General features: G+C 34.8%; 1 protein-coding gene across 1 annotated transcript in view; it reads left to right on the top strand.

Moving 5' to 3' along the window:
* LOC149830927 (trafficking protein particle complex II-specific subunit 130 homolog) overlaps window positions 1–20,826 on the top strand; it is a 67,113-nt gene that overhangs the window by 8,589 nt on the left and 37,698 nt on the right. Inside the window, exons 6-8 of the mRNA XM_090013548.1 lie at window positions 10,496–10,659; window positions 16,877–16,966; window positions 17,076–17,237. Coding sequence (XP_089869674.1) covers window positions 10,496–10,659; window positions 16,877–16,966; window positions 17,076–17,237 — 416 coding nt within the window. The remainder of the gene's footprint in view (window positions 1–10,495; window positions 10,660–16,876; window positions 16,967–17,075; window positions 17,238–20,826) is intronic.

The raw sequence follows: 20,826 nt of genomic DNA, 5'->3' as shown, positions 1-20,826 counted from the left end.
AGAAAAGTCCTCGTGAAAGAGAGGACTTGATGTATCTGATAATACGCATGACTGCTCCCATATGAACAGAAGTAGGAGCATGTTGAAATTGACTTGCTGTATGAACAACATGTGCTATATCTGGTCTGGTAATGGATAGATAGGAAAGTGCCCCGACAAGCTGTCTGTAAGGAGTAGGGTCTGCAAGAAGTTCTCCATCATCAATCTTCATTTTAACATTAACAACTTCTGGAGTGTCAACTTTCTTATCATCAGTAATACCAGACCTGAAAACAATATCAAAAGCAAATTTAGTCTGAGATAATAAATATCCTTTAGAAGAATAAGCAACTTCAATGCCTAAAAAATATCTCAACAAGCCCAAATCAGTCATTTCAAAATGAGATTTAAGAAGTGTTTTGATTGTTTCAACTCCCTGTTTATCGCTTCCGGTGATGATTATATCATCCACATAGAGAAGAAGCACAATGATCCCTGCATCAGAATTCTTAATAAACAAAGCAGTGTCAGTTAAACAGAATTGAAAACCAATATCAATTATAACACGACTAAACCTATCATACCAAGCTTTTGGTGCTTGTTTAAGTCCATAAAGAGCTTTTTCTAAGCGAAGGACTTTACCCTTAGGAATACTTAGACCAGGAGGGGGTTCCATATATACTTCTTCAACTAGCTTTCCATTTAAAAAAGCATTTTTGACATCCATTTGAAAAATAGACCATTTTTTGATAGAAGCTAAGGCAATTAAGGTTCGGACAGTAGTCATACGAGCCACCGGAGCAAAGGTTTCTTCATAATCAATCCCATATTCTTGGGCATAACCTTTGGCTACTAAACGGGCTTTATATCTTTCAAGAGTACCATCACTCTTGGTTTTAATTTTATAAACCCATCGACATCCTATAGTTTTCTTCCCTGGAGGAAGATCTTGAATATTCCATGTAGAAGCCTTTTCAAGTGCATCTAATTCAACTTTCATGGCTTCTATCCATTTGATATCATTTTTTGCTTGAAAATATGTGGATGGTTCTTCATATGAGTGAATTAATGCAATAACTGCCCTATATGTGGGTGAGAAAGACTCGTATGATACAAACTTTTCTGGAGGCCTCGAGATCCGGGATGATTGTCTAGTTGGAATGTTAGAATATTTCTCAAGTGCACATGGAGTATTAGACTCTTGTCGCCTGGAATATTGAATACTAGTATCTCTATGAACTTCTTCATTTTCAACATTAAGATCAATAATTCTTGGATCATCATCAAAGTTACAATCAAGGTCATATTCATCAGATGTTGATGTTAGATCTAGCAAAAAGGAGTACTCAGTGACGTCTTTTAATTTTCTAAAATCAAAGAAGCTCTCCTTTTCAAGAAAGGAAACATTTCTAGACACATATAGTTTATTATTTTTGAAGTCAAAACATCTATAACCTTTCTGGTTTTCAACATATTCTAAAAAGGCACAGGAAATCGCACGAGGGGAAAATTTATCACTTTTGTCAGTAAATATGAAACATTTGCACCCAAATATTCTTAATCTAGAGTAGTCTGGAGAAATGTTCATAAGTTTTTCAATGGGAGTGATATTTTGTAACGAAGAAGATGGCATCCTATTAATGAGATAGGTGGCAGTTAAGGCAGCTTCTGCCCAAAAGTCTTTAGGGACTTGATTTGCTATTAATAAAGTTCTAGTGGTTTCTATAATATGGCGATGTTTTCGTTCTGCCAGTCCATTTTGTTGAGGTGTATAAGGACAAGATCTTTGATGTGTGATGCCATGCAATTTAAGATAATTTTGAAAATCTGTGGATAAAAACTCTCCCCCTGAATCTGTGCGAAAAATAGTAATATCATTTTGAAATTTGTTTTTAACCATATTATGAAAAGTTTGAAAGTATGAAAATACTTCAGACTTATGTTTGAGAAAGTACATCCACGTATGTCGGGAGAAATCATCGACAAAAATAACATAGTAAACAAATCCTCCTTTAGAAATTACTGGTGCAGGACCCCAAACATCCGAGTGTATTAATTCAAGTGGTCTTGAAGAGAAAAAGGTTCTGTTCTGAAATGGTAATCTTTTCATTTTGCCGAGAATACAATCTTCACAATCAAATGATTCAGAGTTACAAAATTTCCCTAGATTTGGAAAATGTTGGATTTTGGCTATATGTGGGTGACCAAGTCTCTTATGCCACAGTTCCAACTCTATTTTTTGAATATTATAACAAAAAGCTTTCTTCGGCATTTCCAAAAAATCCATGTAATAGAGTCCTCCTTCTCTATGGCCTTCCCCGATCAGCTTGCCTGACTGTCGATCCTGTACCCAACAACCATGAGAAGAAAAAGAAATATTACACCCATAATCAGAAATTTGAGATACAGATAAAAGATTTAAATTTAATTTGGGAACATGTCTAATTTCTGGAATAAAAAAAAAATTTGTTTTATAAATTTTTTCAAAATCTCCTATTCCTTCTATTTCAAGAGAAGTCCCATCAGCAGTAAAGACCTTTGACACACTTGTTTTATTTTTAACACATTTGGATAGACTTTGATTATTTGGGGTCATATGAAAAGATGCACCAGAGTCAAGAAGCCAAGAAATTTTACCTAAATCAGAAAAAGATGAGGCTGCTGCGCCGGTTGAAGCTTCAGATGAGGAATAAGCACCTTTGATGAGAGGCTGAAGGATCTCCATTAGTTGGGCCAGGGAAACTGGTGCATCCTGATCTTTAGGCTCCGATCCAGCAATTGCAGCTCTTTTTTCTCTCAGCTCCTTAAGTTTGGGACATTGTGGCCTGTAGTGTCCCGGTTCATGACAGTGATGACAAATAACTTTCTTCTTATCATAGTCACCATTTTGTCGGTTAAAGTGAGGAGGCCTATATGATCGAACATGATTCCCTGGTCTAGACACGGCTAAAACGGAATCATCTTCAATTTTTAAAGAACCTTTCCGGAGACGATTTTCTTCCATTGTTAACTCTTCAATAGTTTCAACAATAGAAGGAATTTTTCCCCGGTGAAGTAGGGCCGATTTAGTGGTTTCAAATTCCGGCCTTAATCCAGTGATAAACTGGTAAAAATGTTCAACATCGAGTTGTTTCTGACGAAGCTCGATGTCTTCGGCACAATGCCACTTTGGTTCTAAAAGGGAAAGTTCTTCCCAAAGTTCGGACAACCCATTGTAATATTCACGAATAGTTTTGTCTCCTTGTGTCATCATTCGAACTTTTTCTTGGAGGTTGCACACGTGTGCAATATCTTTAAGGGAATACATATTCTTAAGGTATTGCCATGCCTTATCGGCATGATCAAATTTGGCAAGACTTGAGCATTTTTTAATGTCAACGCTATTGATAAGCCATGACATTATCTTCGCATGAGATATTCTCCATTCTTTCCATTTCTTCTCGTATGAGGCAATAGCCTTGATTTTCTCTTCTTCCGATAGAGGGACGTCTTTATCTCCCTCCTTTTTAGTAAGAGATAGCTTAGGTTCCGAATCGGAACCGTCCACAATCCCCCATAAGCCTTTTCCCCATATATGGTGCTTCATGATTGAAGCCCATGTTACATAGTTCGTATCGCTTAGTTTCATAGGCATGATGGTGACTTTATCATTGTCATCCATCGATTACAAGGAGAGAAAGAATAGGGATAGAAGAGAAACAAGAAGGAAAATGAGAAAGAAAGAAAAAAAAACAATACAACAAGATGTGAAATCTTCTCCAATGAAGTGATAAAACACTTCTCTTCAAGTGGCGAACACTTTTGCAAACGGGCACGGAAACTGAGGCAGCTTTTCCTCAAGATTTAGTACTTCCGCGGCTTTGATACCATGAAATGAAATGGGGATCTTCGAAACACGAGCTTTGATTAACAAGAGCAAGTGTCAAGAATGACACTAAAGCATAACCCTTAAAAAGGGTATAACTGGAAACAAAATAAAAATAAAAATGTATTCTTTATTGATATGAAAAACCAATTGCTTAAGAAGCATTGGTGTGAAATACAAGAGGGGCTGCACCCCTTTATATACACAGCTGAAAGAGGACTCAATAGAGCTGTTGGGCACAGTCCAACAACTCTATTTAGAGCTGTTGGAATGTGTCAGTCCAACAGCTCTATTAAGAGCTGTTGGACTGTGTCAGTCCAACAGCTCTATTGCTAGTCAAGTCTGGACAGGACTTGACTAGCAACAGTCATTCTAGTTCAAACTGAACTAGATGACATAAAGACAAAAAATAAAAATAAAGGAAAAAAAATACAGAAAAGAAAGAAATTAAAAATGTATTTATATATATATAATAATATAATATTATTATATATACATATATGTACAGTTTTACATTTTAACATTAGGATGGACCAAATCAAAGCCAAAAGAAAAAAACCTTGGAAATCACTTTCCAAAAAGAGGTTATAAACAAGAGCTTATTTGAAACACAGGAGTTCAAATCAAATCCAATAAAGAGAGTTTGAAACCTCGAGTAAATAAAGGTGCAATTATATGCAAAACAAGATGACGAGATGCAAGTCACTAAAAACTTCATGAGAGGCCATATATAAGACATCCATAAATCACACAATAATAAGCATTAAAAATTCAAAAGACATAAAGCCTTTTAGGGAATGCAATGAGAAGGCAATTCAAGCGGGAAATAGCCAATAGTGAAAAAATCACGCCACTAAGCAATGTTGTCAGTATCGGTATGTATTGGCAGAAAATTCATACGCTTTACCCCTGAATTGACTATTTTTTAATAAATATAAAAAATACTTAGAATAATTTTTTTAATATTCATTTAATAGCTTAAACACATGTCACATTTTGATTGACATGTAATACTTTTTATTATTTTTTGGCCAATTCAGAATGATTCACTTGAGTATCGGTATCAGCTGATTCACCTAAATCATTGGCCAAACGATATAGGGCCGATACTGACAACATTGCCACTAAGGCAATGAAAGCACTCAAGTCACAAAGATAAGCACAATAGTGCACAAAAGCGCCCCACTAAGGGCACAAACGAGCCACTAAGGGCACAAAGAAGACCATAATTAAAATATTAATTTTATTAATTCACACAAATGCACAAAGTATTTTCACATTAAAGGCCATGTAATGAAGTGAGAGATACACATTCAACACCGCTAAAGTCACAAACACCAGCCTATAAGGCAAGTGAACACAAGCCACTAAGGGTGAGATAACACACTTAAAAAATATTATTTTATTAAGCTCACAATAATTTTCCACGAATGCATAAAGAAAGACAGTATAATATTTAAAGAACAATATGATCCTATACATCTAACACATGTTAAAATACAAGCAAAAGTGTTTAATATACAATACAAGAGCATGTATTACAAATCTAACCAAGGTAAGAATGTGAACATGTCATATGTATAAAGCGAACATATCAAAATCTTATAAAGTACTCACGCATGAAAATATCCTCATGCATATACAAAAATCTCATGACATTATACATTTTCAAATAAGGCTACTGAAGACTTCACATATAAAAGATCATTTAAGAGTATGCAATATGTATCCATACAAATTCCACAAGTTTCTAAGTCATGCTCACAAGGATTAGCTTCAACAAAAGATCACAACCCTCAAAACGAAAAAACATGAACTTGAAGTCATACACAAAGAAGATATGCTTTGACATTTATAACTACGAGGTACTTGCGTAAAGCATCTAAGTACCATAAAAGCAATAAGAAAACACATGCTCAAGAATACTAGATCATATGCATACATGTTAAATAAAGAGAGTTCAAAAACCTAAGATTCAAACTAGATCTCATAGAAGCACACTCGTGTGTAAATAAATATCATTTCACAAAATCAAATAAATATTATAAACCTTATAAAAACATTTAATAAAATTTTAAATTATCACAAATTTGAATGCAATTAAATCCAACAATACTTAAATAAATTTGAAAAACATTTAAAGGTTTTAAAAATAACCCCATATACCAAAGAGAATTCAAAGAGCTCAATCATTTGCTAATTAACAAGCATAAAACAAAGAAATTTCAACAAAATAACTTTAAAAAATAACAAATAATTTTTCAAAGATAGAAAAAATGAGTGTTTTATCATGCATGAGATAAACAACCCAAACAAAAATAAGCATATATATATATATATATATATATAAAGATTTATGATAAATGTGGATCAGTATCTCCCTTGAATCCAAGTCATTCATCGATCACGATGTTAAAAATAAAATTGTATTCAAATACCCGATAAGGGTAATTTTTGTCTTTTATCATATATTACAGTCCACTAGGGACTGAAATGTAATTTAGCATTGTTTTAAATAAACTGCCCAACAATCATATTTATGACTGTTGGGCACAACAGTCAAAATATGACTGTTGGGAGGCAGTTCAAAGAGCTGGACTGCCTCCCATGTGCTGGAGTGAGGCACTCCCTTGTTATTCCTTAATGCTTTTAGAAGCATTTGAGGGTTTTCTCTAGAGTTTTTTTCCATCTTATAGGCTTGTATGCCTCTTGTGTTGTTTGGTATTTTTATCTCTTTTGAGATTGTATTTGGTCCATTAGTGACCAACCTTAAGTGAGTTTATTAAAGCCCTTTGTTGGCATTGTGTTTGTTTCACTATTGTTTCATTGTACCTTGTTTCATTACATGGTATCCGAGTTAGGCTCTTAAAAGAAGGAGAATCTCGTGAAGGAAGTGTTCTTCGATCATTGATCATTCTCTATCTCCTTCATTCTAAACTCAAGTATTCATTATGAGAGAAAGAGAGTCCGCCACTGTCATCACCTACAAACTCAATGAAAACAACTACTTGATGTGGGCGACGGCTATGGAGAATCATATCAAAGAAAAAAAAATGTGGGGTTTTGTTAGTGGTTCTACTAATGAACCACAATTCAAATTGACTAGAAGAGAAGGAGATCAAGTCAAAGCCTTGTCCAAAGAAGAAAAAGAAAAAGCTTTGGAAGAATACCAAAATAAATTGGAAGACTGGGAGGCAAGCAATGCACAAATACTCTTATGGCACAAATTCAAGATCGCCACCAATATCATCAAATTCAAGAAGGCATGTGACGCATGAAGCTTTCTAAGAAGTACCTTTATCCAAAAGGATATGGCTAGACTTTATTATCTCCAAGACAAGGTACGTAATTCAAAACAAGGAGATAAAAGTGTAAGAGATTTTTACTGTATTTTATCTCTTATTTGGGATGAATTAGTCATGTTGGAACCAAAATGGGAAGGTTCGGCTATTGATATGAGAATGACCCAAATCGAAAGAGAAAATCTTTTCTCCTTTTTTTATGGCCTTCGACCGGAATTTGAGCAAGATCTTCCTTACTTTATAGGACTACCTCTCATTCTATAAGTGAGGCCCTTGCTCAAATTTGTCAAGAAGAGACAAGACTTGGAATGCACAAGTCTAATGATGAGGTCCTTGCCATGGCAAGACCCGACAATTTTGTGAAAACATATAAACCACCTCACTTTGAAAAGAAGTTCAATGGGGAAGGACACAATGGAGGAGGATACAAAGGAAAAATTATTTGTCATCATTGTAAGGAACCCGGACATATAAGACCAGAATGTCCCAAATTTAAAAAGGTGGCCATCTTAAATGAAGAACCTCAAGAATCAAGAAAAGGGGGCAACTTCAATGAATTAAATCTTGCTCAAATAGCAGAAACTTTCGGTGAACTCTTCCACTGCCTCAATTTTTGTATCTTTTTAGCAAACTTTCGGTGATTTCCCCATAAGTTTGAGGAGTGTTAAAAATAAAATTGTATTCAAATACCCGATAAGGGTATTTTTGTCTTTTATCGTATAGTACAGTCCACTAGGGACTGAAATGTAATTTAGCATTGTTTTAAATAAACTGCCCAACAGTCGGCACAACAATCAAAATATGATTGTTGGGCACAACAGTCAAAATATGACTATTGGGAGGCAGTCCAACTAGACGTTGGACTGCCACCCAACAATCATAATAATGACTGTTGGAAGGCAGTCCAAAGAGCTGGACTGTCTCCCATGTGCTGGAGTGTAGAGCCTCACTCCCTTGTTATTCCTCAATGCTTTTAGAAGCATTTGAGGGTTTTCTCTAGAGTTTTTTTCCCATCTTATAGGCTTGTATGCCTCTTGTGTTGTTTGGTATTTTTATCTCTTTTGAGATTGTATTTAGTCCATTAGTGACCAACCTTAAGTGAGTTTATTAAAGCCCTTTGTTGGCATTGTGTTTGTTTCACTATTGTTTCATTGTACCTTGTTTCATTACACACGATTCCTTCTTGAAGCACGAACTCGAACCAAAGAATCCCAAGACCCAAAGAAGCAAAATACCAAGAAAATTTTCTTGGCTCTGATACCATGTCATGAAGAGACACGGAATTCAAGGTACAACGAAAATAAAAATAACATTAAATTCTATTAGACAAATAAAATTTAAATGCCATAACATAATGCATTTGGATATAAACAACAAACATATCATAGACAAGAGAAAGACCCAAGAAAAAAAAGTAATAATTTTATTAATAAAAATATACACAAAAACTACATGTTATTTGTTAAGATGTATATATATTTGTATATGTATAATATTTCTGTATATATAAACTGAAATACCCATCAGGGGTATTTCAGTCATTTCTGATTGTTGTATGGTCAACCCACTAGGGGCTGACTTTATTCTTTTTTGTTTTTTTTTTCATTGTACTATATGACTGTTGGGACAGCCCCAACTAGTCGTTGGGCTGCCCCCTTTGCTCTTTCTTTGTTTATAAATAGGTTTCTTCCTTACCACTCAATGCTTTCTAAGCATTTCCTTATGAAAATACATATTTTTTATGTGTTGTGTGTGCCCATAGTGGCTTTTTGTATGCACTAGTTGTGCCTTTGTGATTGTTCCCACTTGGTTATTGTATTATCCCTTGGTGGACTAGTGCTTGTGCATTGTTTATTGTTCCTTGTTTACCATTATTAGGTTTTTTATTGTATTTCCGCTAGTTTCATTACATTATCCTCATGACAAACACGCCCATACACAGACCTAATCTATCCATCACTCTTTCACCTAAACCCCCACACACACTATCTTTATATAAGAGAGAGAGAGGGAGAAAAAGAGAGGTCTAGCCTAAAAGCTAGTTGGAGGGAGTTCCAACGGCTAGTTGCCAGTTGGACTTCCTCCAACTAGCCGTTCGGCATAGTCCTAATGGTTAGCTGGTCAAAACAGCTTGACCAATAATAAAGAAACAAAATACAAAATTACTAATATTAGTCATTAAATAATGACGATAAAAAAAATATAAATGAAAATTCCTATTCTACCCCTACAAGTATACATTGAGTACACTTAATCTAAAGACTAAATACCTAATAGGTATACCGAGGATATATCTAAAATATAAAAAAGAATACAAAGAGTTACAAATACAAAGGAAGCATTGATAAGTATAATTAAGTATACCTCGGTAAATACAACACAAAGATACATTTATCTTAACAGCACTATGGTACAAATCTTCTGCTGCATCACCTTAACCATTCTCCTCCGTATTTTTTTGTGCTAGGAACCTTGCTGCAGCTATCATGCCGGGTTATGTGAATTCAGATTTGCTTAATTTTAAGATACTCTTCCCCTTGTTGCACATGCACCAGAACGGAGTGCTAATATGGGAACAAAAATGTAACTTGTTAGTTTTACATGTCGTTTTCTTTTTGCAATTATGTCACTTAACTATTTATATATGTTAATTAAAATTCATAAAATTATTTTTTTATAACAAAGTGTCATCAAAATGTTTAATATCCTATGCATCAAACATTGTTGTAAAATTATCACATCAATTTTGAAAAATATTTTTTATCCAAAACCCTAATTTTCAGTCTTTGTTCTGTAGTATTTATTGGTCAACTATTTTCCATTTTTCATTATTCGGTTATATTAGGCCCACAAGGGCTCACTTACATCTGGCTAGGTGGATCGGCTTAAGGCATTCAACTTGACGGTCATTACGAGTTCAATACCTAGGGTGTGTGTCCTGTGCCTTATGGCCGATGCAGCGGGTCCCTGGGGGGAAAGGAAGGCAGCCAAGGGGTTTTAACCACTTGGAGGTGGGCCATATGGCAGAGCATCAATCTCTTCTGGGCCCACCACCTGAACTTCGGGTTCCCCTTGATAAATATAAAAAGGAGTTATATTAGAACCTATCCATGGGGATGTGAAAAACACTCATTGTTCTGTACTGTGTACTGATCAAACATTGCCATTTCATTATTAAGGTATATATGTGTGATAGTAATACCTAATCCCACGTGTGGCTGGGAATAATCTGGCACTAAGGATGTTTTTAAGTTTAATTATGGTTCAATTTAAAAGAATTTTGATTAGGGCTACCTTTTTTGTTTCATGCAATATAGTGTCTAATTAGTTTGTCTTTTGGTAAGTGCAGTAAATACTTCCAATGTTAAGCAGAAGGATTTTGGTGGTCTGGACAAAGGTGATGATCAGGCAGCAATCTTGAAGCCGAGTTGCAAGCCCTTATCAGAGATTGTATTGGATGATACATTCAGGGAATTTGAATTTCGGCAATATCTTTTTGCTTGTCAGTCGAAGGTGTGGATACTTGTCTACCTTACCGTCACAAAAGTTTGTAACAATATCACTGCTTGTTGTAGATTTTATTTTTTTAATTTGCATATCAGAAATTTTGGATCTACTACTGCTTGTTTTAATCTTTGAAACCTAATTGTGCACCTTTTTGTTAGTTTCATAATTAAAAAAAGTTAAATTTTTTTATTACCATCTTTTCTAAAGCACGAATCTTGTCAAGCTTTATGGTTTACTTTACTATTTGCATAGCTTGGACTGTTAGAATATTATATATATATATATACATTGTAATACCCACTAGGGGCAAAATAGTCTTTTCATATTGTACACGCATATCCTAAAAGATATGCTTTCTTATCTTTCTCCTTTTCTTTCTTTCTTTTTCCTTTTTTCTTTTCTTTCTTTATTGATTGAGAGGGGTCCACAAGAGTCGTTGGACCCCTCCAACAGTCATACTCCAACGACTCTATGGGAGCCTCTCCTTGGGTCCCTTAGTGTGTATAAATAAGGGGCTTGGCCCCATGTAATTGTATTGCTTCTTGTGAAGCCTCGTGTGAGTGGAATATATTTTTTTACCTTATTTTGTGTGTTTTACCACTTTTGTGGTTTGTTGCAATCTTGCCCATTAGTGGCTTCTTGTGTATGTGCGTGCTTTCGTGCTTGATCTTGGAGATGTCGCCTCACTCATTTGGCACTTCATTACATGGTATCAGAGCTTTGGTTGAGAAAGCTTCATTGGATCCTCTCTTGACAAGTAATATCTCTCATCTTTCTTGTTTTCAAACTCTTTTTCTATAAATGGTCAACAAGGATGCAAAAATTGACCTCTCATTCAAATTGGATGGGACCAATTACCGAATGTGGGCGGCCGCTATGGAAATAACCTCAAAGGTAAAAAACTTTGGGGTTATGTGTATGAAACCATTCCGGAACCACAATTGAAGTTAACTAAGTTTGAAGGAAATGAGGAAAGGGCATTAAACGAAGAGGAAAAAGAGAAGGCTATTCTTGACTTTTCTTCAAAAATGGAAAATTGGGAAAGTGAGCATGCTAAAATTCTAGCGTGGTTCATGAATAATGTCGAATTAAAAATTTGTGCAAATCTTGCTAAGTTCAAGAAGGCTAATGAAGCTTGGTTCTTTATGAAATGCATGTACACTCAAATAGACCTTGCTAGGCATTTCTTTCTACAAGAAAAGGTAAGAGCTACCAAGCAAGGTGATATGAGTATTAGGGACTATTATAGTGCCCTATCTTTTTTATGGGATTAACTTGTTCTCCTCGAACCTTAATGAGAAGGTAGTGCTATTGCCATGAGGCAAGAGCAAATGGAAAAAGATAGATTTTTTCAATTTATTCATGGACTTCGTCCTGAATTTGAGCAACTTAGAGGATCCCTTCTTCATAGGGTTTCTACTTCTCTAAGTGACATTTTGGCTGACTTATGTCAAGAAGAAACCCGCTTGGCCTTGAAAAGAGATGTTGATGAAGTTCATGCCATGTCTAGACCCAGCAACAATGTAAGATCATATAAACCACCCTATTTTTGGAAGAATAATGGTGGTGGAGTAAGATAAATCATTTGTCATAATTGTAATGAACCAGGCCATATTCGTCCGGATTGCCCCAAATTCAAGAAGAAGAAGGCTTCCATTGGTGAAATTCCTCCAAATACAAATGAATATTCAAAGAAGGATGGAGACATAAATGAGTCCATCACTCATCTTACTGAAACTCTTCAACAATTTATAAAGATGAACTCCTCTACATCATCATCCTCACCCTCCACTTCCGGTGCTGCCATCTCCTCTTTTCCAGGTATGACCTCTTGGATTCTTGACTCGGGTGTCTCCTTTCATATGACTTCAAATGCATCACTTTTGTCAAAACCAAGTCTCAATAAATTTAAATCATATGTTTTCACTGCCGATAGAACATCCTTGGATGTTGAAGGCATTGGAAACCTTGAGAAAACTTATGACCAAAACAAAAAAAAATTTGTTCCCAAAATCCGAATTATTCCAAAGCTTAATTTAAATCTTTTTTCCGTTTCTCAAATTACCGATTTTGAATGTAATGTATCTTTTCCATCTACCCATTGCTATGTGCAGGATCTCCGGTCGGTTTAGCGGATTGGGCAAGGCTATAAAAGAGGGGATCTCTATTATATGAATTTTTTGTTTTTGCCATCCAAGTAATTTTGTAATCATGTTCAATCTAAAGATATTGAGACTTGCCATAAGAGGCTTGAACATCCTAGTATTTTCAAGTTGTATATCTTTTTTTTTTTGAAAAATTTTTGTAATACAAATACATTTACATGCAATGATTGTATTCTTGGAAAGATTCATTCGCTTCTGTATTCGCATAGTAATTTTGTGTCAAAAAGACCTTTTGAACTTGTGCATTCCGATGTATGGGGGCCGACACCCATTATGTCCAAAGGCGGTTATTCCTACTATGTTACTTTTATTGATGACTTTACTAGATATACATGGGTATACATTATTAAAAACAAATCTGATGTCTTCACTAATTTTAAAGAATTTCATGTTCTTATTCAAAATCAATTTCAAAATAATGCTATATTTAGATCCGATTCTAGAGGTAAGTACATGTCTAAAGATTTTCAAAAATATTTCAAAATAAATGAAATTTTGCACCAACGATCTTGTTCTAAAACTCCGCAAAAAAATGGTCTTGCGGAAAGGAAACATAGACATTTAATTGAAACTACAAGAACACTTCTTGTCTCTAAAAATGTTCGTAAAAACTTTTGAGCCGAAGCTCTTCTTACCACAACATATCTTATCAATCGTATGCCCTCTTCTTCTTTAAAAAATGTATCACCTTTCGAGAAATTATTTAAAATTACTCCAGATTTTAATAGACTAAGGATCTTTGGATGTAAATGCTTTGTGCTTATGCAAGGACAAGATAAATTATCACCCAAAGGTCTTGAATGTATGTTCATTGGCTATGGTGAAAATAAAAAAGGCTATAGATGTTATGATATTCGAAACAATAAACTCTATGTGTCAAGAAATGTAAACTTTCTTGAAGAATAAAATGGTTTTGATATCCACACATTTAGAGAAGACATTGATTATTTCTTCATGTTTGACTTTGCTCCTAGAATTGAGTCCCCAGATGCAATAATTTGGGATAATACTTATGATGACATTTTACATTATAATGATACACCACAACATGGTAATGTTTCTCGAAACGAGAACCTTAATGATATAAATGTATATACCCGGCGGTTAGGAAATGAACATCAACCTTCCCTTGAAAGATATTCTCAAGACTTCTCTTTAGAAGAACCTATTGATGACAATCAACCTAGGAGATCTTCTCGTAATAGTAGGCCACAAAAAAAAATTGTGTTTTATGAATCTTTTTCACCTAATTATAGGACTTGTCTCTTGTTGATACACTCGCATCATGAGCCTACTTCATTTAAAGAAGCTAAAGATCATCCACATTGGATTGAAGCCATGGAAATTGAATTAGAAGCTCTTAACAAAGCCCAAACTTGGAGCATTATTCGTCAACCATTAGGAAAAAAGGCAATTGGGTGTAGATGGGTATATAAAGTCAAGACCAAATATGATGGATCTCTAGAAAGATACAAAGTTCATTTGGTTGCAAAAGGTTACGCCCAAGAATATGAGATTGATTATGAAGAAACCTTTGCTCCAGTAGCTAGAATGACTAGTGTGCGAACATTAATTGCTTTAGCTTCTATTAAGCAATGACTGATATATCAACTTGATGTTAAAAATGCGTTTTTAAATGAAACTCTATGTAAAGTTCTTATAGATCCTCCGCCAGGTCTTGAAATTGGTAAAGGAAATATTTTAAAGTTAAATAAAGCTCTCTATGGTCTTAAACAAGCACCAAAAGCTTGGTATGATCTTTTTAGCAAAGTAGTTCTCGATAATAGTTTTTTCTCATGTTATACTGATACTGCTTTGTTTGTTAAAACTTCTAATGAGTTCATAACAATTTTGTTGTTATATGTTGATGACACGATTATCATAGGTAATGATAAAAAGGGTATTGGCCTTATTAAAAATATTCTAAAAAAAAAATTGATATGTCTGACCTTGGTTTTCTAAGGTATTTTTTAGAAATTGAAGTTGCATGCTCCCCCCAAAGGGTATGTTCTCTATCATATGAAGCTTGCCTCCGACATTATTACCCAGTCTGGGCTAACAGATGACAAGAAGGTGGATACTCCAGAAGTGATCAACGCCAAGATGAGAGCCAGTGATGACACTCCTTTAGCAGATCCCACGCCTTATCGCTAGTTGATTGGGTCACTAATATATTTATCTATCACCAGGCCCGATATTTCTCATGTGGTTCATAGTGCAAGCCAATTCCATACTGCTCCTTCCACCATTCACATGGTCGCAGTCATGAGTATTATCAGATATTTGAAAAACACTATAACTAAAGGATTATTCTTACCCTCTTCTTCATCTCTTACTTTACTTGCTTATACTGACTTTGATTGGGGGGTAACCCCGATGATCGTATTTCCACCACAAGTTATTGTGTGTTTCTTAGAGAATCACTTATTTCATGGAGGTGTAAGAAGCAACAAAAAGTTTTTCTTTTCTACAGAAGCAGAGTATCGTGCGATGGCCACTACCACCACTGAGATTGTATGGTTAATAAGTTTACTTAAAGATATGGGCGTCTCATTCTCAACCCCTTCGAAGCTATGTTGCGACAACAAGAGTTTTATCTACATTGCTAGCAATCACATCTTCCATGAACGAACAAAGCACATCGAGATGGACTGCCATTATGTTTGTGATGAATTCCTACAGGGCACCATTCAACTGTCATATGTTCCTACCGAGTACCAGTTAGTGGACTTCTTCATCAAAGCTTTGCCATCGCATCGTTTCTACTTTCTCCTTAGCAAACTCTCATTGATTTCCCCGTGTGTTTGAGGGGGGTGTTAAAATATATATATATATATATGTGTGTGTGTGTGTGTGTATCTACATATATAAATATATATATTTCTTTTGTAATACCCACTAGGGGCAAAATAGTCTCTTCACATTGTACACGCATATCCTAAAAGATATGCTTTTTTTTCTTTCTCCTTTTCTTTCTTTCTTTTTCCTTTTTCTTTTCTTTCTTTATTGATTGAGAGGGGTCCACAAGAGTCGTTGAAGGGGCTCCAACGACTCTATGGGAGCCCCTCCTTGGGCCCCTTAGTGTGTATAAATAAGGGGGTTGGCCCCATGTAATTGTATTGCTTCTTGTGAAGGCTCATGTGAGTAAAATATATTTTTTTACCTTATTTTGTGTGTTTTACCACTTTTGTGGTTTGTTGCAATCTTGCCCATTAGTGGCTTCTTGTGTATGTGCGTGTTTTCGTGCTTGATCTTGGAGATATCGTCTCACTCATTTGGCACTTCATTACATGGACTACCTAGTGCATCCTCTTGATGTATATTTTGTAGTTGTAAAATCTCCCGTTTTTAAAATTTCAAGATATTATCATGAGATTTTGATTAAATGATATAAAAAAGGTAGCCCTTATATTAAAAAGTCAAATTTCTTCAATATACCTTGTGTTATCATCAAGATATCAATGATATTTCCATTTCATAAAGCCTTTTAGTTTAAAACAATATTTTTATCAGTTCCTTCTCTATTTTCTCTTCTACTTTTTAGTGGTGAGAAATTGATAATCTTTAATTTATTTATTTTTTCTAAAAAATTCTGGAAATTTATGTGATTTTATTTAGAAGAAAATTTAGATTTTTCAAGAATTTTCCTCATTTGGGAATTGCTGATACTGATATTGGTGTCTGTATATATGCTTTACAGTTTTCTGCTTTCTTTTTTCCATTTTCCATGTGATAAGCCAGTTACTTAAAAGTTTAACTTTAGCCATTCCATAGTGGGTGATGGTAATAAAACTTGAGAATTGAAAGATATCATCCAAACATTATACGGTACAATGTTCATAAAGTGATTTTACAAAATCATATTTTGTGTTTATTGTTTCCTTATTGCTTTTATCAATGCGAGCCTATCTGACCGCTCCTCTTAACAGAGGAATTAAAAACAAAGAAAAGGTGGTTTGGTTTTCTTATATTTAACCAAAATTGTCTTAGTATGGTGTATTTAGGTAATAGATGTTCTCATTTCCTTGTATTTGACTCATTTTCTTTGGTGAATGCAGCTTTTATTCAAGTTAAATCGCCCAGTTGAGGTTGCATCAAGGGGTTATTCATTTATAATTAGTTTTTCAAAGGCATTATCACTACATGAAGTATGTAATGTATCTTCTTTCTATCATTTTGCACTTCTTTGTTTCCTGGTTAATCATTGGTACACAACTTTAACACACTTTTTCATTTGTTGGTTGTACTCCCATGTAGAATAACTTGCCCTTCTGTTTGAGGGAAGCTTGGGTTATAACTGCCTGCCTTGCTTTGATTAATGAGACTGCACCGCGTTATAATGGTGGACTTGTCACACCTGATGTTGAAAAAGAATTCTATCGTGTTCAAGGTGATCTTTATTCACTCAGCCGGGTCAAGGTATAAATCTTTTTGTACCGTGAAGGATGTAAGGCAGGCATTATTATAGTCGTTAGCCTTAGAAGTTGCGCAAGTTTTAATGCTCAGTCTCAAGGCTAGTTATTTTATTTCTTGGGGCACTAGGGGCAGGAGGTTAACTTAATTTTAAATGGAGCAAATTGTGATGATAGAAAACTAATTTCATGTTATTTAAGTGATTTGTATCATTTTGAACTATTTCTATATTTTATATTTTAACCAATAATGTTGATGCTTTAATGTGATATGTTTATTTTTAAAATGTCCTTTGTTCGTTAAGGAATCCAGTGCTTCCAGGTAGGTATACAACCACCACTATACCCTTTTTTCCTAGCGGAGAATGACTGAGCTACAGAGTATGTGTGGTAATGATACTTATCCAGAATGTGGTTATCAAAGGATGCTCTTGTCTCAGTTTAATTCGTCTTTAGATAGTTTGAGATCAATGAGTATGTTTGCAATTCTGGACTCTCCTGTGGCTGATAATTATTTAAAGAAACAAGCAGTGTTAGAAACAAATATATTCTAATTAACACTAACAAATTAATTAACATCATGATTTTTGCCTTTTTAGGAATTTCCTATAGACAAAGATGTGTGACCATAAAAAGGTTTTTGTCAATTGAAGGACGTGCAAACTGTTGTTGGCAGGTTAATAATGGACCACACAACTGATTGGTCTGCAATTTCTTTTGTTGGTTTCTCCACAGCTCATCCATGCTGTACTATATTAACTCAGTAATATTCTATTATGTTCACTAATTAAATTCCATCTTAAACACTCCTTTGTGAAATGTTGTCCAACTCCACCCTAGATATATTTGTTTGGACTATGCTATCTATGTCACTTTCAAAAGGGTACTGTGTAAAATGTAAAATTCCTGTAGAAGTTCATAGATCCAATCAAATTCAGATTAGGGCCCTGTTTAAGTTAGCCCGTTGAGTTCTCAATGAATGTGCCTTAGATATAGTTCAATCAGAGTTGCTGCAATGAAAAGTTAAAGTGTGAAGAATGCAAGAGGTGGAAGCAACAAGTAACGGATGTAGATTTTAAGAAGTGGGAAGCAGTAGGTGTTAAAATATAGTTGTTATATATATATATATACTCTCATAAATAGGTCCAGGGGTATTTTGGTCTTTTGACCACATGTAATAGGTGTCACCCCTTTTGTTTTTTTATTATTTTTATTTTTGTTTTTTGTATATTGTTGTATTGTCAAGGGCATTTCTGTCCTTGACAATACAATAAGAATATAACTGATGGGAGCTCCCAACGGCTAGATTTCTAGCCATTGGGGAGCTCCCAACAGCTACTTTTGGGAGCCTCACTCTCTCTCTCTCTCTTGTGTATAAATATGGGCATTCAGCCTCTTGTAAAATCAATGCATTTTGTGTGCATTTGCAGTGAATAAAATATTATTTTTATATTATTATTGTGTGTTCCTTTAAAGCCCCTAAGTGGCTATTGTGCTTTGCCCTTTTTTGTGAGATTTGTATTGGCCTCTTGTTAGAGGTGTAAGAAGAGCTCTTGGTTTCATTACATGGTATCAGAGTCATTGCTAATTTTGATCGTGGCATAAGTGTGTTTGTGTAGACATGAGATTGTGGATCGTATGATCGTGGACTCGTAGTTCCCAAAAGAATTCTCATTGCTAGTTTTGATCGTGGCATAAGTGTGTTCATGTGGACGTAAGATCGTGGTGCCCAAAAGAATTCCACCTTCATTCTCTTCTTCTCCATCTCTCTATCTTTCTCTCTCTTTCTCTTCTTGTACCTATCGAGGATGATTAAGAAGTGATTACCACCATTCCCATGAAGCTCAATGACATAAACTATGTGATGTGGGCATCCATAGTGAAGCACAAGATTTGGGAGAAGCGCTTATGGGGTTTGGTGGATGGATCCGAGAAGGAACCAAAGCTTGTCCTCACCAAGAATGAAAACAGCAAAGAAATTGCACTTCAAGGTGATGAGATGAATAAATTCATTACTGACTATAAAAAGAAATGGAAGGAGTGAAAGATGGATCATTCCAAAATCATGGGATGACTCATTAGTAGTGCTGAAATAAATAAATGTTTTAGCTTAGCAAACTTTGAATTTGCTAGTGATTGCTTGAAAATATCTCCGAGATATGTATTCTTTAAGAGATATAGCTCATATATGTAATCTCCAAAAGAAAGAAAGAACCACGGCCCAAGAAGATATGAGCATAAGAGAATATTACAATTCTCGCGCTCTCTCCTTTGGGATGAATTGACTCTCTTGGAGCCTACGTGGAATTTTGCCCACTTGACATTGAACTCTGAGAGAAGCAAATCAACTCGGAACATTTTTATCATTTCACAAATGGGCTTAGGCTCGAGTTTGAAGGAACTAAATTGACTCTTCTTCATAGAAGAGGTGTTTCTTCTATAGTAGAAACTTTAGAAGAACTAACTATGGAAGAGAATAGATTGAAGAAAACCTCCTCTACCAAAGATAAGGAATTGGTACTTGCTATGTCAAGACTTGGGAATCATTCAAAAGCATATAAGCCTCTTCACTTTGGAAGAAACCAAAATGACTATGGAAAGAGCTCAAACGATTATGGAAAAAACTCAAATAATTATGAAAGAAACTCTAGTGATTATGAGTACAAGAGAAGTGGTAAGATAATATGCCACTTTTGTAAAAACCCAGGTCACATCAAAGCGATTTTACTCAAAAAAGAGAAATGAAAAGAATGTGGCCTCTATGGGAGCATCAAGCAACAAGAGTAGTGTAGATGAAGGTTCCAAGAATGTCTCATTTGCCCAAATCATTTAAATCCTCCAACCATTAATCAAAGGTCAATCTTCCTCTCTCTCCAGTGCAGTCGTATCTACATGCATGGATCCTGGTAAGAATTCTTGTATTTTTTATTCCAGTGCCTCTTTCTATATGACTCCAAATGAGTCCATATTATCCAAATGTTTAATTAACTTAAATGATTTGTATGTTTCAACTGCTGGTGGAACATCTTTGAAAATTAAAAGCTTGGGTAATTTTGAAATTTTTTCTAAAAATAATAAAAAAATTTATGTTCCAAACATTAGAGTTGTACCCAAACTTAACCTAAATCTCTTAGCATATTCTCAACTTATCGATCATGGATGTAAAGTCACATTTTCATGTAATGGTTGCTTGGTATAGGATCTCCAATCTAAGAAGCTGATTGGGCGAGGCCATAGAAGTGGAGACCTCTACTGCATGGACAGAAACTATCAAATCAAAATTTTTATAGTTTTATTGAAAAGAAAAATATTGAACATTGACATAAGAGATTAGGACATCCATGTCAAAAATGTATTTTTTTCCTTTTATTGAAAATTGTAATGAAAAGGATTTGTCTTGTGAAGATTGCATACGTGGAAAAATTAAATCTCTACATTTTGAAAATAGCCAATTTGTATCTAAAGAACTTTTTGAGTTAATACATTCGGATATTTGGGGATTGACACTGGTTATGTCCAAAGAAGGAGTTTCTTATTATGTAATTTTTGTGGATGATTATAGTAGGCACACATGGATATACTTTCTTAAACTCAAA

Source organism: Nuphar pumila, chromosome 7 (genome assembly GCF_984573655.1).
Source record: "Nuphar pumila chromosome 7, dmNupPumi1.hap1.1, whole genome shotgun sequence".
In the NCBI taxonomy this organism is placed as follows: domain Eukaryota; kingdom Viridiplantae; phylum Streptophyta; class Magnoliopsida; order Nymphaeales; family Nymphaeaceae; genus Nuphar; species Nuphar pumila.
This window is presented reverse-complemented; position numbering and strand designations above follow the sequence as displayed.